Genomic DNA, 22,977 nt, shown 5'->3' on the forward strand with positions numbered 1-22,977 from the left:
GATCCATGTTCCATCTAAAGTTCTAAACAAATTGAATCTTGGTTTCCTAAATGGGATCGCATTTTTAGATACCGTTCTTTAAGGCGATGTGTCATGGTTCATGGTGAGCCTTATCTGTTTACCTACAGATGGATGGATCTCAGGTGAACACCAAGGGTCCATAATGCCACCAAGAAAAAATGGGTAAAGTTGGGACAGTTGCCCAGTATTCTGGAGGTAGTGAGACCTACTAGGCCCCTGAATTTTCTTTTGGGACGGACAGCTACTTAAGATTCCAACTAACTCGGAGTCCATCAGTTCTAAACTATTTTGAAACTATTTTGCCTTTTTTTATTCTCTCTTCAAACCCAAGTTTTGAATTTTTCCCATCTTATTTCTATTTTATTTTTTTTTTTCATTTGTTTAAGAGAGGAATAGAGAATTAAAAGAGGGCAAAACACTACTACTACTACTTTTAATTTCTCTAAACAAAGCCTATACATCGCACGAGTCCTGATTTCATCAACTTGGGTTTTGAAGATAGAATAAAGGAGAAAACAAAATGGTCATCTCACAAAAATTTCAAACAACCTGAATGCTAAGGTATAGATCTAGGAACTGATACTTGGTGAGGAATTTCAGAAAACGCAGTTAGGATTTTCCCACAAATTTCCCTTTTTCATTATATACCTCTAGGCTCTGGCTATTCAAATGACAAAAAGCAAGAAAAACCTAGGTTTCTAGACCTCTGGGTTCTGACGATTCAAATGATCATCTCTTATCATATCTAGTAGTTAGAAATAACTATATCTAGAATTACAAACAACCATTATATGAATGTAGCATGTATTATATTAACTGGTTCGAAACAACCCAAACCAGTCCCGAATCGATAATAATCGGCAAACCTGGAACCAGAACCGATCCAACATGGCTTGGAACTAGAACAGCTATAATCGGTTCGGATCAATAACAGTAACTTTCCATTAACAATAAAGTGATAAACAGAATTAATTATAAGAAAGGGGAAACAAACTTTCTAACTTTCTTCAACTCCCCGGGTTGGGCTGGAGCCCCCATAAAAGCAAAAGGAAATTACAACTTTGCCCAAAATAAAGAACCCCGAGTCAATGGAAGGGTAGAACCGATCCATTGACAGCCCTGTGATTGTCATATGAGATTTTTATGGAAATACAAAATATTTACAGTAAAACCGATCGGCTACTGGGAACTTCTCCTTAATAGTTCAATTAAATCAGCAAGCACACGCGTCTTCGTACCATCTTAAAGATGAAAGGGTTTGCAGTTCTGTAATGAAGAGCTTTAGAAGGGTTAACCTTAGCCTCAATAGTGTCCATATTAAATGGAATAAAAGTACAGTATTACATAGAGAAACAGAGCAACATTCTATTCTAGAGTGCTTCAGATTTAACGACAATATATCCTGACCGCTTTTCTATCTCCTGGAAGAAAATCGAGGTTCTATTGTGAGGTGCACCACATAGCCAAGATCAATCTACAATAATGTACAAATTATAATGACACGCCAAATGAAGCCAAGCCAGTGTCTGTGGTCATGATTTTTTGAGATTGAATGAGATCCAACACCTTCAGAAATTTCATGTATATTCCACTCCAAAGAGCTTCCTTTTAGGAACCATAACAACAGAAGCAACAATTCTTCCATGTTATATGATTAACTAATGCTGTCTGCTTATAAATCAAACTATGTAGGAAGACTGAATTCAACATATGTCAGAAGTCTCGGAAGCTCATTTTTGGGTCCTCTCGTTTTCCACCACTCCGTCCCCTTCCCCTGCTGCCTCCTCTTCCTCTTCCTCTTCCTCTTCCCCTTGGTCTCCCTCCCATTCGTTTGAAGAAAGATTTCCCATGCTTCATCTCCACAAGAGAATGTAGCAATTCATCACACAAAATGCAGCCAGTGTGCAAAGTGGCCCCATCTTTCAGAGGTGTTGTTTTCTTATTGAAGTCAACTTCTATGATTGTAGAATCACAGTCAGGACACCGCTCTCGGGTTGTTGAAATCCTGTGGGCACCCTGAGGAAGGAAGACAAGGCAGTTGCATATGTTGCAATAAAGTCTCCACTTGGGAGCACTGACTGGATCAAGAACAAGAGTACCATTGCACTCAGGGCAGGCACACACCCCTTGGGATATCATAGAATGCCTGCATGTGGGATGTGGACAGAGGAAACATGGCATGCCAGCTCCTTTCGTTGAGTTTCCCGAATTGCTTATCTTAAGGCTTCCAAAGAGAGTGTCTATACCTTCAAATGGAGGACTATTGTAACAATAAGGACATAAAGGCAAGGACTTTCCTTCTGGGCCAGCCATGGAAAAGATTAAGAGCTCAAAGTTGTCGAGAGGGCATACAAGTTCCTTGTACAGCTGCAAAATTGAACATGAGCAATTGGAAATTAAAATCATGCTTGTGCATTGGATAAGGATGTAGTAGACAAAAGAACGGTAATAATAACAATACAATTTCTCACCTCAAATGTTATATTATTATTGCTATAATGCTATTTATTGAAGTCATTCAAGTTTATGACATCAACTGTTATTCACTTCAAAAATGACCAGTAATTCAAAACCATGGAGAACCAAAATGTTAGTAGCATGCTGTATATTATGTTAGTATCATAACATATAGTGACTATGCAGAATCCTGATCAGAGCAGATACATCATCTTACGCTTTCTACCACATGTCCAAGAAAGCCTCCATCTCTACAATGCCTTTCTGGTAGTAAAGATATAGTAGTACATTAGTACTCTATCTCTCCACCCAGAGATTTATAAAACTTTGACCAGTTCTCAGATCAACTACCAAAGTTATCTTTTCTCATTGTATATCTGACTACTTGCAAAATGTGCACTTTATCTAAAATTTGCACCAAGTCGCCAACAAAAGAAAATATTTGGAATAGTTGTGTTAAGGTTGAAGAAGTTAACACTCCCCCTAAAGGGAAGGTTGTAATAGACCTAAATACCCTTTTAATTATTATAACAAATACATTGTGTAAGAGCATGGACAAGCAAATCACCACAGACCAGAGCTGGCAGACATGCAAAAAAGGTCACAAATGCAGTTTTCAATAGTTTTTAATAGTTTTCAATAGTTTCCAACAGAAACAGAATCTTCAACTTGTACACATTTTGGTTGGGAATGACACATCTCTTAGTGCCATAACCAGTGCGGGACTTCACAATAATCTCCCATATTAATCTAGGCTGACGTGGCATTAGCCTAAGTAGTCTAGAATATTCCCAAATCACACTTTCTGCATGATCTGATAAAAACAGAACAAGAAACATAGCTAAAAAAGGCTAATAGAAAATGTGGAAGTTTCAAGAAAATTCCAAGAAAGCTATAAAAAGGGCAGATCACAGAACAACAGACTCCAGCTCTCCAGGTTTGAGTGGAGAACCCGAAGTCCACTCTCAATCCTGATCAACTTCAGATCTTAGGATAAAAACATCAGATCTCAGATCTGAGGATGGATATTCCACAGCCAACCTCACTCAACAATCAGGTAGGTATCGGCCAATCTGCCCCGGTGTTCTCCCATTAAGAATTTTTGGTTCTTGTTGTCTTATCTTGATGTGAGAACCATGGCGCTGAGGAAATCTACTATATGTGCAGATGATCCAACTCTAGTCAATGCCCTGGAAGAAGCAGCAGCTTTGTAAATTGAAGCAGAATACATCTGTGCTGACAATCAAGGTGATTATGAAATCATGGCCATAAGGTGTATGAGTTAGCAAATAGAGTTGAACGTAACAAAGAAAAGTTGCAGAAACTGGACCTAATGGAAGGAAACCGAAGCAGATTTGATGAAAACCAGTGTCGGTATGAAGCAAGAATGCAAGAAGCACAAGAACAAGCCAGATCGTGAGATAGGGAGATTATGAGTCTCTTATGCCAGATCCAATGGCCGCAGCAAGCTGGATCGACAACTTCACCCAGATCCAACAAGATCTGGCCCCTCTGAGCAGACAGACATCAGAACCGAGCAGTCATGCATCACCACCAGCGACAGAGGCACAACCACCTCAGCAACCTGCTCTAGCACTGTGATAGCCAACACTGCCAGTGTTACCAAGTCCAGTGGCAGCAGCAGATCTTGGATCTTCTATGCAAGGAGAAGGATACCCGATACCAGTGAAAAAAGAGGAACTATATGAGAATCTGCAAAATGTCATAGGAGGCACAAGCAGGATGAAGACAAGCTTGTATCAAAAGCCCTATCCACTGAGCATCGCTCAAAAGCCATATCCGGTAGGCTATACACCACCTCAATAATGGCAACTATATTACAGGCAAAATGGCAGTGCTCAAGAGCATGTGAGCAAATTTGAGGATACCTTAGGTCTGTTCCCTTGCATGGTAATCCGAAGATTAGAGAATTTTACAAGACTCTCATAGGATGAGCTTATACATGGTTTTTTAATCATGCATCGGGTAGTATTTAAGTCATGGGAGGACCTGGTGAAGAGATTCTTGGGAAAATGGTTCATGATGGAGAGAAAGATGAGCATGGAGGACCACAGGAATGTTTGTCAAGGTGACACAGAATATCTAGTGGCCTACATCTTACGATTCAGACAAGCCACAGAACTGGTAATAAGATGAATACATGATGGAAAAAGATTTTAATTGATGAGTGTTTCCAAGGGATGCACCCATGCTATAGGGTCCACCTTGAGAACATGGACATTCAAGAATTCTCCAAACTCTGGAAATGTGTAGAAAGAAGCAGCAAATCAATCCGTAAACCAAAGACAAACCGACATGGTGGCAAGCATCACCTTCTGCAGGAAAGCCAGAAAAGCATACCTAGTAGAGAAGAGATGAAAATATCTTAATGTCAGGAGCAAAAAGGGCAGGCCAAGTTCGTGCAATGGAGTTGCTACCTCCACCCTTCCATTCAACTGATCAGAAGTGCTCCTGATAATGAAGAAATTAGTAGAGGACGGAAAGACCGTGTTGCCACCACCACCCCACAGCAATGACCCAATAAGAGATAGAAACAGCAAGCATTTTTGTGAATATCACCAAAGTAACACATAGCTTGATGGATTGCTTCCATCTTAGACGAACTTTTGAGCAAATGGTAAAAATAGAAGACAACCACCGGATGATGGCAGAGATAATGTGCACTGACTCAAAAATCAGAACACATTATAGAAAGGAAATCAGTTATGGGCCTAAAGAGATGTTGGTGGGAACTGCAGATCACAACAAACCATACATAATGGCACGACTGAATGGATTATGAAGCAAGAAGAGTGCAGAGAGACCAAGGCAGTTCAACAAATGTAGTGTCCACACATATGCTCAAACCAATGGGCATATCTGATGAGCAAATCAAGGGCCTTCCATTGGAGGTAGCAGATTTTAATACCAACTTCCTGAATGCAGCAAACAACATAACAGTGAAGAACAGAAACAGCCTCACTTTTGAATACTACATAAATCTACAATCATTGAATCAGGAACGTACACAGCTGAAACATGCAGAAAACCTCTAAATCAAACCTTGTGGGACACCCAGTGTTTTAAAAGCACAACGCGCAAAAAAAGCACAAGGACCAATTTGCGCCTGAGGCACAAGGCACAAGGCACAAGGCACAAGGCGCAAGGCGAGGCACGCGCCTTTTTAAGAAAGGCACAAAATTACAAAAGAAAAGGCTAAAAAATTTAAAAAAAAAAGTCAGAAAATTCAAAAAAAATGCCAATTTTTTTTAAAAAAAAAATGCAAAAAATTCAAAAAATATTAACCATAATGTTAATGAAAAATATAAACTTAAATTTTAAAATAAATGATTTAAAAAACCTATTATCTAAAATTAAAATACATAAACATAACATGTAAAGTGTATTCAAATGAAAATTTAAAAATAAAGCAAACATATAAAGCATTTTCAAGCATGTAAAACCCACAATCTCTTTTTTTCCTTAATTGCATTGCTTCAAGTAGTTAATGTGATGTAAAACATATTGCATTCTTGATTCTATAAGTTGCTTTTGTACCACGCCCCTCGAGGCAAGCTCGGACAAGTCTATGTTAAGGTCTGAAATTCTTATTTCTCACACAAAAAATAATGATTTTATACCTTTCATTGCCTTTTAAAAAGATATTTTATTGCAATGAATGAATGAACAACATTAGCAAATAGGGGGTTCTCGGCCCAAGCATGAGAACCCCCTATTTGCTAATGTTGTTCATTCATTCATTGCAATAAAATATCTTCTTAAAAGGCAATGAAAATTATAAAATCATTACTTTTTTATGTGAGAAATAAGAATTTCAGACCCTAACATAGACTTGTTCAGGCTTGCCTTGAGGGGCGTGGTCGGGGGTCCAGGGGCACCGGGGCGGAGACCCCGGTCCAGCTGTTAGACTCAAAAAAAAAAAGCAAAAAGCGCAAAATTTTAAAAAGGCGCATGCCTGGGCTGAGGCGCAAGGCACATGCCTGGGCTGAGGCACAAGGCGCATGCCGGGGGCACTAGGCATGCACCTTTTGAAAGGGGTGCGCCTAGGACCTAGGCGAGGCGCATACCCCAAAATGCGCCCCGCCTGTGCGCCTAGGTGCGCACCTTGTAAATCACTGGGGACACCCTAATAACTTCATGAAACACTTGCAGATGATTGGAATCCAAAGGAAGATACCAATCAGACCTCCTTATATCACACCTCTATGTCCACAGTAATGAATCTCCTCAGTACTCTCAACAAGGACAGTCCAAAAAACTACTAAGATTACTTCCTTTACTTGTCTATAAATCCACAGGTTAAAGAAGAAGAATGAGAGAGAGAGACATCAGTCCATAGGATCAGAAAACCTGCTCTGTTACCATGTTTTCTTGTGGCAGCCCTCGTATTATTATATTTGGGCAAACATAAAAAAAGAAGGATCAAAAAGACCATATTGCCCCTAGGACATCAAACTGAATAAGAACACTATATAAACAAAAAAACACTTTTATACTGTTGGGCAGGGCTAGAGAAAGCAAGAAAAATTGTAAACTGGAGATGGTGAAAAGAAGAAATGAGCACTGTTTCACATGGTAGAATACTAGAATATGGCTAATTGAGTATGTTTCAAGGATCACTCAAAATGGGACATCTGCCTATCTTTGATATTTCACTTTTTATTCAACCTCTGTATCTGCACCTTACTTCTGCTGTGTCGATGTAAAACAATATGAACCAACAAATACAAATGGAAAATTATATTAATTATTTATAAGATTGAATTAGATTACCTTGATTGTGCCTTTTTGAGGAAGATAATAAACCTCCTCACATGTACCACAATATAAACGTGATGGTTGAGTGGAGATGTACTTCATGTACCGCAGACATTTCCCACATTTACTGAGCACACGGCCTGAATCTGCTAAAGGTGAGAACTGTGCTTCAAACAATGCATCCATGTTATCAATCTGCAGTAAAGAGAATTGAACCTAGTTGAATCATCCTGATAAAAAAACAAGTATGAACAGAAGTGATGAGATACATGGCTGCTTTCTAAACATTCAAAATCTAACGTTTCAGATGATCAAGTAGGATGAGAAAAACCTTGCAAAAACAAATCTTACTTGGTGTGTATAGAAGTATACCTAGAGATTTGTGAATGCACGAAACCCTAAATAAGAAACTAACAGAAAATCTCTGGGAAAAGACAAAGAGATACCAAATGAAAATCCACAGTAGGATACTTTTCCTTCATTTTACTCATTCAACAGCTATGTACGGTGAAGGGCTGCATTTCTTCCTGTTTTTCTTTCATTTTTCCTTTTTCTTTATAACCTTATATAAATATGCACTTTCACTTGCACATCTTCCTTACATTTTTTTATTTATTATTAGGAATTCAGGAAAGAGTGAATGGTTAATAGCAACAGGAAATAGATCAGAACAACAATCCCATAAAGCCCAATTTAACCAGAAGTTCAGGACCTTCAGGTTTCCGACTTTGTTGATAGGTATGCAGGTCTTGTTACATTAACCTGAAGTTCAGGTCTTGTTACATTAGACCAAACCCAAGCCAATTTCCAAATTCCATTAGAATAACACCAACCTCAGGCACTAGTTAATAAATTTGCAGAATGCAGGAGTGAAATGGCTATTCAGACTTTGTTGCATCTTTTGGAGACCATGCTCATCTTGGCCTTGTAGCTTCTCTTTTTTCACCAACAAAAGTTGTGTAAGCTTGAGGAAAAGAAATACTTGATGCCAAACATAACCTGATGCAATGTGACAACCTCCGCTATGAAGCTAGAACATTGAATTTGAATTACATCATTCACAAGTGTAGCCAATATTTCTTGAAGGGGAACTAAAGGAAAACCATTTAAAGGGTGTGTTACGAAATTATAGGCTGTAAATATGTAGTATTAGCCCAATTAGGAATAGCTTGATTATAGGAATTATTCTTTCTTTGATTTTCTTCCTATTTTAGTATCTATAAGGCTGTATGATTTTCTTCCTTTTTTGTATCTGCAAGGCTGTATGATTTTCTTCCTTTTTAAAATCTATAAGGCTGTATATATATGTACTATTTTCTCAATTGAAAGAAATCAATTTCTTCCAATTCTTGTTCTGTCACATGGTATCAGAGCTGGAGACACCAATTCCAGTCTGAAACTAATTTCTGGTTTTCTTCCCTCTGCTGCCCAAGTGAGAAGCTTTGAATTCTTTATGTTGCCCAAGTGAGCAGCAGCTGCGATCTCTAGGTCACCCATTCCGAGTGACATCTGCATCTCACCACCCCTACCAATGGAAGCGGAATCCCAGATCGGCCTACCCACCTTCACCGGTATCTTTTCCGACGATCGCCTCAGCCTCGGTGTTACTCCTGTGGTGTTTGTTTGCCCATCAGGAAAGTCTTTCTTCTCTGTTCTTTTTTATACAGTTGATATTTCGGTGCTACCAGTTGTGGTTTCTTGCTGTTTGGGTGTTGCATCTGCTGTCGATTCTGTTTAAGTGTGTTTTATTGGCTTTGCTGGTTGTTAAAAGTTTATTTTCCTGTGTTTATGATGGCGGTTGAACAGAAGAACTTGGCTATGCCTAGTGTTATCCCCATTCTGTCTAAAATCACTGAACAAAAACTAAACGGAACTAATTATTTAGATTGGAGTAAGACTGTTCGTTTGTATTTACGGAGTATTTACAGAGTGTTATCCCCATTTTGCAAGACATTTTATTAGGCTGAACAACAGGATCAGTCTCTTTAGACCTATTTCATGAATTTCAAATGAACTTATGAGGAATTGAACGCCTTGTTACCTTTCAGTACTGATATCAAAGTTCAGCAGACTCAACGTGAACAGATGGCTATTATGAGCTTTCTGGATGACCTTAATCCTCAATTTGATGGTGCTAAGTCACAGATTCTGTGTAATCCTGAGATTACCTCTTTAAAAGAGGTCTTTACTAGGGTCCTTTGTACAGATACTGGTTCCCATACCTCACCTGTACAACAACCTAGTGCACTTGTCAGTCAGAATAGTGGATCAACTGGCCGGTCTCGTTCTCAGAATAGTAGCAGAGGTGGCAGTAATAGTGGTTGGAATGCTGGAACTCAAGCCACAGGGGGAGTAGTTTGCTACTATTGTCATGAACCAGGACACTAAAAGGACTTGCCAGAAATTGCTAAAGAAAAACCAGAAGTCTTCAGGGTCTCAGTCAGCTCATGTTGTAACTACGAGTGATGCTCCTCATCCATCGTCAGATCAGACCATTACAATTTCTGTAGATGAGTATGCGAAATTTACCCAGTATCAAGAGGCATTAGAGAACTCTCAGTCCATCATTGCCCTTGCTGAGTCAGGTAAAACCAATACATGTTTTCTTTCTTCTTCCTCTCAGTGGGTCATTGATTCTAGTGCAACGGATCATATGACAGGTAATCCTAGTCTCTTTTCCACTTTCCAATCACACACTTTTCCTTCTTCAGTCACCTTAGCAGATGGTTCTATTTCTTCTGTCCTTGGTTCTGGCACTATCAATCCCACACCAACACTTTCTTTGTCATCCGTATTGAGTTTACCAAAATTTTCTTTTAATTTGGTATCTGTTAGCAAACTCACTCGTACTCTTAACTGTTGTATCTCATTCTTTCCTAATCATTGTCTGTTTCAGGATCTTATGACGAAGAGGATTATTGGTAAAGGATGAGAATCAGGAGGTTTGTACATTTTGGATACCCAGGAACCTCAGACCATTGCCTGTTCCAGTACTTTATCTCCTTTTGAAGCTCATTGTCGGTTGGGGCATCCATCTTTACCTTTGTTAAAGAAGTTATCTCCTCAGTTTCATGATGTATCTTCTTTAGATTGCGAGTCTTGTCAGTTTGCAAAACATCATCGTCTATCGTTTGTTTCTCGAGTTAATAAAAGGGCTAGTCATGCTTTTGAGTTAGTACATTCAGATGTTTGGGGACCTAGTCCTATTATGTCTAAAACTGGATTTCAATATTTTGTTACCTTTGTGGATGCTTTTTCTCGTATGACTTGGCTTTATTTAATGAAATCTCGTTCTGAGTTGCTTTCACATTTTAAAACCTTTTGTGCTGAAATAAAAACTCAGTTTGATGTGTTTGTACAAACATTGCGAAGTGAAAATGCCAAAGAATATTTCTCTGATTGCTTCCAGACTTAATTCTCCATCAATCATCTTGTGTTGATACTCCATCTCAAAATGGAGTGGCTGAAAGAAAAAATAGACATCTTCTTGAAACTGCCAGGGCTCTTTTATTTCAAATACATGTTCCTAAACAGTTTTGGGCTGATGTTGTTTCTACAGCGTGTTTTTTGATTAATCGCATGCCTTCCACTGTTCTAAATGATCAGATCCTTTATAAGATTTTGTTTCCTAATAAATCTGTGTTTCCTGTTGAACCTCGTATCTTTGGATGTTCTTGTTTTGTTCGTGATGTTCGTCTGCAGGTTTCCAAATTGGACCCCAAGTCATTAAAATGTGTCTTCCTGGGATACTCTCGTCTCCAAAAAAGGTACAGGTGTTTTTCTCCTCTCTTGAACAGGTATCTTGTGTCAGCTGATGTTACATTCCATGAACATCTTCCTTTCTTTACTGCTCCATCTACACCTGTGTGTCCACAAGAGGATGATGATCTACTAGTGTATCATATCACCGGTCCAGACGCTAGTGTTGTTCCAATACCCCCACCACCACCTTCTCAACCAAAACTACCTATTACTCAAGTCTATTCTAGACGACCTAATCCTCCTGTGACAAGTCTGGCACCGGTCTCTTCTTCGTCATCGGATCCAATGCCCAGTGATATTGATCTACTTATTGCTCTTTGGAAAGGTAAACGTCAGTGTACTTATCCAATTTCCTCTTATGTTACCTATGATCGTTTGTCCTCTACTTCTTGTTCGTTTGTTGTCTCTCTTGATTCTGTAGGGATTCCCAAAACTATTCACCAGGCTTTATCCCATCCTGGGTGGCGTGATGCCATGCTTGAGGAAATGAATGCCTTGACTGAGAATGGTACTTGGGATCTGGTCGATTTACCTGCTGGTAAGAAAGCGGTTGGATGCAAATGGGTCTTTGCAGTCAAATTTAATTCTGATGGATCAGTGGCTCGCCTGGTGGCCAAAGGCTATGCACAGACATATGGAGTGGACTATTCTGATACTTTCTCCCCTGTGGCAAAATTGACTTCAGTTCGGTTATTTATTTCTCTGGCAGCTACATATGATTGGCCACTTTACCAGCTTGATATTAAAAATGCTTTCCTGCATGGAGTTCTTCAGGAGGAGGTTTATATGGATCAACCACCTGGGTTTGTTGCTCAAGGGGAGTCTGGGAAAGTTTGTCGTCTTCGAAAATCGTTGTATGGACTAAAACAGAGTCCTCGAGCTTGGTTTGGAAAATTCAGTCAGGCAATAGAGAGGTTTGGGATGAGGAAGTGCAAATCTGACCATACTGCTTTTGATGATCCTGAACGATATAGAAGATTCAGTCACAAAGGATGGAGATGCTTTTGATGATCCTGAACGATATAGAAGATTAGTTGGAAAGTTGAACTATCTCACAGTGACTCGTCCTGACATTGCTTACTCAGTATTGTAAGTCAATTTATGTCCCCTCCTACAGTGCATCATTGGGCAGCCTTAGAACAAATCTTGTGTTACTTGAAAGGAGCTCCTGGATGAGGGATACTATATCGGAATCATGGTCACAGTAATAGAGTATTTTTCTGATGCGGATTGGGCAAGTTCCAAGATTGATCGAAGGTCCATTACTGGCTATTGTGTTTTTGTTGGTGGTAATCTGGTTTCGTGGAAGAGTAAGAAGCAAAATGTGGTGTCGCGATCTAGTGCAGAATCTGAGTATAGAGCAATGGCACAAGCTTCGTGTGAGGTTATGTGGATTTCTCAACTCTTAACTGAGGTCGGTCTTAAAGTCTCAGTTCTAGCGAAACTATGGTGCGATAATCAAGCTGCGATTCATATTGCTTCGAATCCAGTTTTTCATGAACGAACTAAACATATTGAGATAAACTGTCATTTCGTTCGTGAGAAAATTCAACAAAACTTGATCTCTACAGCATATGTGAAGACTGGAGAGCAGTTAGGAGATATCTTTACAAAAGCTCTTAATGGAGCTCAGATTTCTTATATTTGTAACAAGCTAAGCATGATTGACATCTATGCTCCATCTTGAGGGGGAGTGTTACGAAATTATAGGCTGTAAATATGTAGTATTAGCCCAATTAGGAATAGCTTGATTATAGGAATTATTCTTTCTTTGATTTTCTTCCTATTTTAGTATCTACAAGGCTGTATGATTTTCTTCCTTTTTTGTATCTGCAAGGCTGTATGATTTTCTTCCTTTTAAGTATCTACAAGGCTGTATATATATGTACTATTTTCTCAATTGAAAGAAATCAATTTCTTCCAATTCTTGTTCTATCACAGGTGCTAATATGAACAACCACAAGCTTTCAAAGACTGAGGAAGATTTTTTCTTTCATAATAGAAACTAGGGCTGTTCATAAGAATGCCCAACCCGACCAAACCGACCAACCTGGACCGACCCAACCCGAGTCGGCTGGGTTTTCATCTGTACTGGTCGGTTCGGGTTGGGCACATACAAAAACCGACCTGACCCGAACCGAACTAGTCTTTCTTCTACTAGTTTGGTAGTTTCTACTTCCTAGTTTGAGTAGTTTCCTAATTCCTACTAGTCTTCTAGACTTCTACTAGAAATAGAAGGCCCATTAGGCAATTACAATTAGAATTCAATTAATTAGGTGTCCTTTTTTAGTTTTTTACCTAGATTAGGCAATTACAATTAGAATTCAATTAATTAGGTGTCCCTTTTTTAGTTTTTTACCTAGATTAGGCAATTACAATTAGAATTCCTAGTTTCCTACTAGTCTTCTAATTCCACTTTTGTCTTCTCTTAAAATCTTCTATTCTCTAACTTAACTTGGTTGGTCCGCCCGCCTCAACTCAAGTCCTCAACTAATTCAGAGTTTTTTCGGCTTTGTACAGGAGCAAAACCAAAACCGACCCAAACCGACCCAACCCGACACAAACCGACCAGGTCGGTTTGGCCTATCAGTGGGTCGGTTTCGGTTCCCACCTCTGGTAACCTAACTAGGTCGGGTCGGTTGGGAAAATCCCATGAAACTGACCCAACCCGACCCGTGAACACCCCTAATAGAAACACATCAAAATACTATTAAAAAACAAAACCCAAGAATCAAACTTTTGACCTAGGAAATTAACCTCAACCATTTCTTTTGATAAATAAATTAACCTCAACCATTTCATTTGATAAATAAATTAACCTCAACCATTAATCTAATATTATGAAACAATATGCATTTGGCCCATTTTTTGCCTTCACATGAGATTTCTTTTTGGAGGTTTTCAACATTCTGTAAGGCAGACCCTAATCCAATTAAAATTTTTTCTACATTTGTTATGTACCCAACTGACTATCTAGCAACTTATTTTCCATCTTACCAGAGAATATCTGGAGGATACAAGTACAATGGGATGGATGACCATCTTGCTATATGTAAGATATCTAGTAAAGACTCAAACTTCCCATAGAACCCCAACTTCTAGAGTAACAAATGCAAGACCTTAAATGGAACAAGAAGCTGACTTGCTGAATTTCCCAAAACTGTTGAAGAGAGAGGAGAAAAAGCAATATATGGAAGAGGGACAGATTGTGGCCTTATTTATGGGCCCAATTGGTGTGGGGGATGCAGTAAGTGCAGAGGTGCAAGCTGCTCTACAGGGAGCACAGATTGCTTAAGAACTGAACTTTAGGAGGTTGATCATTGAAGGTGACTCTAGAGTGGTAACTGGGTGGGTGAAAGAACCAGAGACAGTAGCATGGTCTTTTAGGGGAGAAATGAAAAGAATCAAATGGCTTACCTCTAATCTCACAGTTAGAGTTCAGTGGGAGGGGGTCAGCAAACGGGATGGCTGACCTACTAGCTAAGCAAGGGGTGAACAGGGATCATTTATTATGGGCTTGTTGAAATAATTTAGTTATTTGTGTTAGGGTCTATTTGGCTAGTTAAAGCTTTTTTATTTTATGTTATTTCTGTTATTGTACTCACTTACAATAGGGGCACAAGAGTCTTTCCCCTTCTTATTTTTGTCGCCCTATATAATATAATAGAAGCCGATGCCGCCAGTACTGTTCCATTGCTCCAAACCTTTTCTGCTTCCTTTCTTTCTTCTTTTTTTCTCTCTTCTTCCCTTCTCTTCTCTACTTCCTCATATTTCAATCGGATTTATTGCCAAGATGGTATCAGAGCAAGGCTGTTGAATCTGGGCGACCAAGTTTTCTCTTCAAGTTGCTGAATCTGGGTGGAACAGAGGATTGAATCTGGGCTGATCAAATCAGATCTGAATCTGGGCGGAACAAATGAATCCAAACCACTGAATGTCGGCAGACTTTTGTGAGGGTTATACCTCTTTTATTTGTTGGATCGTGTGATCCTGTACCTGTGAAAAGGTGATTGTAGGTCATAGATGACCTGTTTTCTCTGCTTGTTAGTCTGATTTCATGTGTGTTAGGATCTCTCTTATTGATTAATGCTATGGTGGAATTTACTGGAAAACCAGTAGGCTGGGACTGTTCTTCATGCAGATCTGAAAATCAGTCTCATCATAGTTCTTCTTTGGAAATTGGTGCTGTTTTTTGTGCTCAGATTAAGTCCAGAACTGAATTGTTGTGTGTGGAGCTTTTGTAAGGAGGGATCCTAAGTTGAGAGTTTAGATCAAAAAAATCTTTGTATTTACCATGTCGTCTGAGAATTCTGCTACTTCAAAGATTTCAGGGAGCCACAATGGAGTGAGTGGGGGAATGGATATGAATTTCCCCATGGCTGTTATTCCCTTTGATGATCTGAACTACCTTAGTGGTCTAGGGGAATAAAATTCTACATCACTGCTAGGGGGAAAATAGGATACATCAATGGAAGAGTGAAGGAACCGAAGAACAGAAGTGTTGAATATGATAGGTGGAACCAAGAGAATAGTATGGTGATGTCATGGCTCTTGGTTTCCATGCTGCCACAGGTAAGGAAGACTTTTATGTGGGTTGAAACTGCTTGTGAGATATGGGAACAAGCAAAGTCCACCTATTCAGAGCAAAGACACTATGCCAAGATATACCAACTGCAAGCTGAATCCTCTACTTGCAAGTAGGGGGAGAGGAGTCTCTCGATGTACTATTCTGATTTGACATCATATGGAAAGAACTTGATCACTACCAAAATGTGAATTAGAAGTGTGATGAAGATGCAAAGGCGTACAAGTCACTTGTATCTCAGCAACGGGTCTTTGCCTTCCTCCTAGGGCTGAATCCTTCATATGAGTCCATCAGGGTGTAGATCTTGGGTAATAAACACTTTCCATTAGTTCAGGAGGTGTATGCCTTAGTGCAGTCAGAAGAGAGTAGAAGTGTGATGAATTGTGTAGAGGGGGAGTCAGTTGCCCTAGCTGTCCGAGGAAATTCATTTACAAATGTCGGAGGTGCTTTTAAGAAAGGCAACTCTCAAAAGAGAACATATGATAAAGAGTAAACTTTGGTGCACTCACTTCCAGAAGACAAGACACACTAGAGATACATGTTGGGATCTCCATGGAAAACCTAAATGGGCACAGGATTTGGGTAAGAAGTCAACACCTGATCAGGGCAAGAAACCAACTCAGCAGAATCAGGAAAAGTATAATTAAGCTAATATGGCATCTCCAGAGGCTAGTCCATTGGTAACTCAGGAGAGGCATCCCAGTTCTGACCCTAAGGAAGAAATTATCAACTCCTTTCATGACCATTTGGAATAGTATGGTAGGACTCTCCGCCAGATGGAGTATGGTCCTACTCCCTCTACCTATTTCACGTCTACATCAGGTAACGCTGCCACTGCCTTCCATGTGTCATCTCATACCACTGATTCTCCCTGGGTTATTGACTCCGGAGCCTCAAACCACATGACCGGTAAGTCAAATTTATTTCAGACATATAACCTTCTCTCTGGGAGAGATAAGGTGAGACTAGCTGATGGTTCTTTCTCTACCATAGCTGGCCAAGGTACCATACCTCTCCCACTCAGCCTTACCCTTTCTAATGTACTACATGTTTCGAAATTACCTATAAATTTGTTGTCCATTAGTAGTATAACTCACTCCTTGAACTGTTCAGTCACTTTTTTTCCATCTTCATGTGTGTTTTAGGATTTGGCCTCGGGGAAGACGATTGGTAGAGGAAGCATGGTGGATGGTCTCTACGTGTTGGAGAATAAAGTTGGTCTTGTGGCTACAGAGTCCATGGGTTTGTCCAGTGAGAGTCAGACCTATTTATGGCATAGTCGTCTTGGTCATCTTTCTTTTGGGTCATTAAAAGTTATGTTCCCAAAGTTGTTTGAGTCCTTGTCAGTGAGTCAGTTACAGTGTCAGACATATCAATTGAGTAAACATTGTAGAAGTTCTTTTCCTTTGAGAAATAAAAGATCTAAATTTCCATTTCATATTGTTTGTTCTGATGTTTGGGGCCCTGTTACTCTACCCATTGAGGCTGGATATAAGTACTTCATTACCTTGATTGATGATTACTCTAGATACACTTGGGTTTACCCTATGCGATCTACAGATGAAGTGCCAAAAATTGTGAAAGACTTACAACGCATGGTGTTCACTCAGTTCTAAACTGAAATCCATATCTTCTAGTCGGACAATGCGAAGGAATACTTCCATAGTGATCTCACGGAGTTTTTTGCTTCGAGTGGGTCACTTCAACGAATCTCTTGTGCTAGGACACCCCAACAAAACGGTATTGTTGAACGAAAGAACCGTCACCTTCTCGAAGTAGCTCATGGCTTATTAATTCATATGAATGTGCCAAAACGTTTTTGGATGGATGCAGTTTTGTGTGCTACATACATCATCAACCGTATGCCATCTCGGTTACTAGAGTGTAAGGCCCCACATCAGCTTCTGTTTCCTACAGCTCCGTTGTCCACCATTCCGATGCGAGTTTTTGGGTGTCGTTGCTTTGTCCATAACTTGTCCCCTACTCGAGGTAAGCTTGATCCTCGAGCTATTCCTTGTGTTTTCCTTGGTTACCCTTTATCTCAAAAGGGGTATCGTTGCTATGATCCTACCTCTCGCAAGTACTATGTCTCAATTGATGTGTCCTTTGAGAATCAACCTTTCTTCTCGGTTTCTCCTCAGGGGGAGAGTAGGGTTGAGGAGAAGCAGGCGGCTCAAACTCAACTACCTCCTTTACCCGATCCTCCTCCATTTCGTGTCTTTCATCGTCACCATAAAAGCCAGCAAAGTTCAAGAGCCGTGGAACCTGACACTATGCAAACAACATCATCGGATTCGCTAGAGGCAGATCCGTCTCATCAGCCAAGTACACTTGCTCCTATTGATATGTCTGTTCCTCTCAATGTTGATTCCCCTGTCATCAATGATCTTGATTTTAGATCTTGTACCACTAATCATCCTATCTCTAATTTTGTGTCCTATGATCACATTTCACCTTCATTCCGTGCATTCCTCTCTTCTGTGGACAGTGTCCCCGTTCCTAAGAATGTAGCAGAAGCTTTATCTAAACCTGAATGGACAGATGCAATGTAGGAAGAAATTGATGCAATACACAAAAATGGCACTTGGGAAAGGTACAAAGCTGATGGAACTGTTGAAAGGTACAAGGCTAGACTGGTAGCAAGAGGTTTTACATAGGTATATGGAGTGGACTATGCAGAGACTTTTGCTCCAGTAGCCAAGATGAACTCTATCAAGATTCTTCTTTCATTGGCAGCAAATCTTGACTGGGAACTTCACCAATTGGACATCAAAAATGCTTTCTTGAATGGTGACTTGGAAGAGGAAGCGTACATGACCCAACCTCCAGGTTTTTGTGCCAAAGGCAGTGAATAAAAGGTGTAGGTTAAAAAAATCTTTATATGGGTTGAAACAATCACCTCAGGCTTGGTTTAGTAAGTTCCACTTATCAGTTCAACAGATGGGGTTCAAACAATGCTAGTCAATTCACACTCTATTTGTGAAAAAAGGTGAAGGGAAAATTGCAACTCTAATTGTGTATGTAGATGACATAGTGATCATAGGAGATTAGGAGGCTGAAATACAGAGACTAAAAAAATTCTTAGCCACTCAATTTGAGGTGAAAGATCTAGGCCCCTTACGTTATTTCCTTGGAATTAAAGTTGCCCGCTCTCACAAGGGCATCTTTATTTCCCAAACGGAAATATGTACTAGATCTACTAGAAGATACAGGCAAGTTGGGGGTAAAACCAATTGACTCACCAATTGAATCCAATCATCAACTGGGAGACAGTCTGGGAGAGTTTTTGAAAGATGTGAAGATGTTCAATAGACTCGTAGGGAGACTTGTATTTGTCTATGACCAATACTGATATTGCTTATGTAGTGGGTGTCCTTAGTCAGTTCATGCACAATCCTAGGACAACTCACTTTGAAGCTGCAGAGAGAATCCTTAGATACCTCAAGAAGTTTCCCAAAGCTGGTTTGTTGTTCCAGAAACATGGACACTTAAAGGTGGAAGTATATACTGATGTTGATTGGGCAGGAGCAGTTGATGACCGAAAGTCTACCAGTGGGTATTGTGCCTTTGTAGGAGGAAACCTGGTCACATGGAGAAGTAGAAAACAAAGTGTGGTGGCTAGATCTAGTGCTGAAGCAGAATATAGAGCGATGTCTCATGGGGTTGCTGAAATCATGTGGATAAGAAATTTGTTAGGTGAACTGGGTTTTGCAGTGAGCAATCCTATGTCACTCTACTGTGACAAAAAAGTTGCCATCAATATTGCTGCTAATCCAATCCTGCATGATAGAACGAAACACATTGAAGTGGACAAGCATTTTATTAGAGATAAACTTGTAAATGGAGAAGTGTGTACTCCATATGTCAGCTCAGAAGAACAACTTGCAGATATCTTCACCAAAGGTCTTCATCATGTGCGGCACAATGATTTGTGTGACAAGTTGGGCATGATTGACATCTATGCTCCAACTTGAGGGGGAGTGTTGAAATAATTTAGTTATTTGTGTTAGGGTCTGTTTGGCTAGTTAAAGCTTTTTTTATTTTCTGTTATTTCTGTTATTGTACTCACTTACAGCAGGGGCACAAGAGTCTTTTCCCTTCTTATTTCTGTCGCCCTATATAATATAATAGAAGCTGGTGCCGCCAGTACTGTTCCATTGCTCCAAACCTTTTCTTCTTCCTTTCTTCTTTTCTCTCTTCTTCCCTTCTCTTCTCTACTTCCTCGTATTTCAATCGGATTTATTGCCAAGAGGGCTCATTTGTAATTTTACTTTGTTTTTGAAGCAGCAACTCGCACTTCCTGAGAGATATCAGCTTTGTAAGAATTTGTTCGCTTTCTTTTGTTATTATTAATAAAATTCTTGATTATCCATAAAAAAAAAAAAAAATCATTATACTCTCTAGTCAGGAGAGAAATACTTGACATGGAAACATCTTTAAAGGTTCTGTTCCTTGATAAACAAATAAATAAAAATGAGATGACCAAAAAACACCCAAGAATAGTTTATTGTACATCCACTTTACAAGATAATGCTCCACCAAATGAGTGCAGAGAATATTGAACAAATGAATCAAATTAATAAACAATGCTATTCAAAAAAAAGGTAATCTTTACTAACATGCACAAGCATCTTCTATTATACTATAAAATAATATATAAACAGCCTGAAGCTATCTTTACCTTCTTAACAAAATAAGAGTATTTCTGTCTGAACTGCTGCAGCACATGTTGCACTAACTGGAAATGATCTACCTGACCTTTAGCTATAAGGGTAATTTGATGCTCAATGAAACTGCGAATATCTGGCAAGCAAAGGTCTGGATCTATACATTGATATCCTCTTATCAAGGTGATTCCTAAGGCTGTAGGAACCAACCTCCTTCCAGGATGCACCTTCAAATTTAGAAGAAACTAAATTTTCAATTCTTGGAACATGGTTGCCCAAGGAAAACCTTAAAATAACCCAGGCATTTAGATTATGTAATCAAGTAATTAATATTTAAACATAAAAAATAAAAATTGAAATAAGAGCATCCTCTATTAATTGTCAAACTAGGGTGTAATATTCATTTCAATTCATAGTTCACACAAAAACATACCCAACTATGTTTAGTCAATCATGTTTCATGCTTATAACAGCATACTCAATTATCTTGTCTGAGTTGTCTTCTAGCCTAAAATTGAAGATAGAAACGGAAGAAGCAGAGAGAGAGAGAGAGACCAAGAAGAAAGAGATTGAGGTTCAATTAAGGATAGGCAATTCAATCTACTCCCCTTTAATTCAAGTATAACTATAGATAAATTACAATAACACCCTTAAGTTATTATGCTCTACTCCTAATAGCTAGTCCCCAGCTTATCTCACAAGAGTCTGTAATCAAAATGACTCAAGTCTCTTCTCAAATATGTCAACTTGATTAGTTGACTATGCTGTTCATTGGATGTTCCCTTACCATCCAGTAATCATGTTCAAAGCAGCATTGGTATTTTCGGAAGTAAATAAGCAGGTCAAATATATGATTAAAACATCGAATGATTCAGATGATGTTGTATGACCAGAATGGAAATATGAAGATGAATACTTAACAAATGTGAAAAGAAAAACAAATACAAAAAATTGCCATGGTGACATATGGTAATAGGTTACAAACCTGCACATAATTGCGCTCACATATGTTGTTAATATGTACAGAAATGGATGCATCAGTACCTATCCCATTCTTCTCCATAAGGGAAATCAGCTCACTCTCACTGAGGTAATCTGGAGGTGTTGTATTTCCCTAAATGTTAGAAATTCAATCATGCAGATATCAGAGAACATCAACAATTTCCTATATACTTCAGATTTTACATCATAATCAACATTCTGAAATCCTTTACAAGGAAGTTTGTTAGAAAACATAAAATCCAGCAAATGATTGGAAAGAAATATCAACTATGACCAAAAGAAAAAAAAAATCCATAAACAAAAAATTTGAGAAAGAACCACAGATTGAATCTAGAGTTTTGAAGCACTACCTCAAATAATTCAAGTTTTGAAATTTCTATTTTTTCCCCTTTAGTGAACTGAGGAAGATTCTTCTCAGTTACTGCCATCCACGGCATTACAGATGTAAATCCATTAACTGTGACATGCTGTCCAGTACAGTAGAATAATTCCCCACCACTAGTAAAGTCTACTCTCGTCCTGGAATGACCATGAAAACACAAAGCACGTTATAGGAAAAAAGAACTTTCAGACATGGACTAAGATAATCAGATATCAGACTTCTTATTTCTTCCTTTCATTTTCTACACAACTAAGTATGACAAGAGTATATAAGCAAAATTATACAGTACAATTGTTAATAACAATAATCACCATTTGATGAAGTACAAAGGTTGTTCAACAAGAAAATAATTTGATAGTTGGACACAGAAAAAACATTGCATTGTCTCAAGTCAGAAAATATAAACTACAGTGTAGGCCTGCCAATACAAACATTAATGTTGCCATTGGAAACAGAACCTTAGTACAGGGTGCCAAATTTTAATTATGGCTGTACATATGGAAGTTGAGATTCTAGGGCTTTCCTTTCCTATATCGTATAAAACAAAAGAAAAAGTAAAATAATCAGCATCCACTATTTGTATACAGAAACTGAAATTTCTATTTAATGTCGCAAAAAGAAATTGCTTGAAGTAATAAAAATTAAGTGTAAGAGCTAGACAGAACATACATTTGCATTATACAAACTAATCTGATGTTTACCTTTTCCTTCTGTTTCTTTATTTATGCATCCAGATTGCTTTTAAGGGAAGAAGACTGAGCTAACTATTATTTACCAGATTGAAATGAGTTTGCATTAGGCTTTGAGAATCTAAACAAGAAAATTCACTCTTCTTTCTTCTATACTATTCTTTTTGGGATACCTCCCGTTTGTTTTTTGCCTTTATTTTAATGAAAAATTCTGTTTCTGATCACAAAAAGAATGTGTACTAAGACCCACCTATAACAGAGTAAAATAATATTTCAAAAAAAATCAAAATATTTAAGCTCAAATGAGTGTCTGCTCTAAAGATCCAAAAGAAAAGTAACACCTCCCTCTCAGGTAACTTAACTGAAGTTCAAGGTCATTCATATTAGTGATTATTTATTTTTGATCATTCCACAAATGGAGCTAAGAATAATTTATTATCTTCTTGCATTGTCAATTGTGATTTTTACTACTTTTCTCTTTTCAATATCTTTAATCATCAAGACAAATAAAATGTTAAGTGCATGAAGTCCAAAATAACTTATCCATCATTATTTTTCTTGCCTTCAAATAATTGCTTCCTATATCTACCACAGTTTGCACCACATTTTCAGGTCCTTCCTCATTGACATCAT

At 38.7% G+C, this 22,977-nt stretch overlaps 1 protein-coding gene across 2 annotated transcripts in view; it reads right to left on the minus strand.

The window, feature by feature from the left end:
* Window positions 1-1,204: 1,204 nt before the first annotated feature.
* The window catches only part of LOC104590467 (DNA topoisomerase, type IA, core), a 92,397-nt gene continuing 70,624 nt past the window's right edge, over window positions 1,205-22,977 (minus strand). For both annotated transcript variants that reach the window (XM_010249144.3, XM_010249143.3), the window contains exons 11-15: window positions 21,624-21,792; window positions 21,257-21,385; window positions 20,286-20,498; window positions 7,273-7,452; window positions 1,205-2,388 (exon numbers count right to left, since the gene is read on the minus strand). In XM_010249144.3, coding sequence (XP_010247446.1) covers window positions 1,735-2,388; window positions 7,273-7,452; window positions 20,286-20,498; window positions 21,257-21,385; window positions 21,624-21,792 — 1,345 coding nt within the window. In that variant the 3' untranslated portion in view covers window positions 1,205-1,734. The remainder of the gene's footprint in view (window positions 2,389-7,272; window positions 7,453-20,285; window positions 20,499-21,256; window positions 21,386-21,623; window positions 21,793-22,977) is intronic.

This window comes from Nelumbo nucifera, chromosome 1 (genome assembly GCF_055504915.1).
Source record: "Nelumbo nucifera cultivar China Antique chromosome 1, China Antique-T2T, whole genome shotgun sequence".
Classification (NCBI taxonomy): Eukaryota; Viridiplantae; Streptophyta; class Magnoliopsida; order Proteales; family Nelumbonaceae; genus Nelumbo; species Nelumbo nucifera.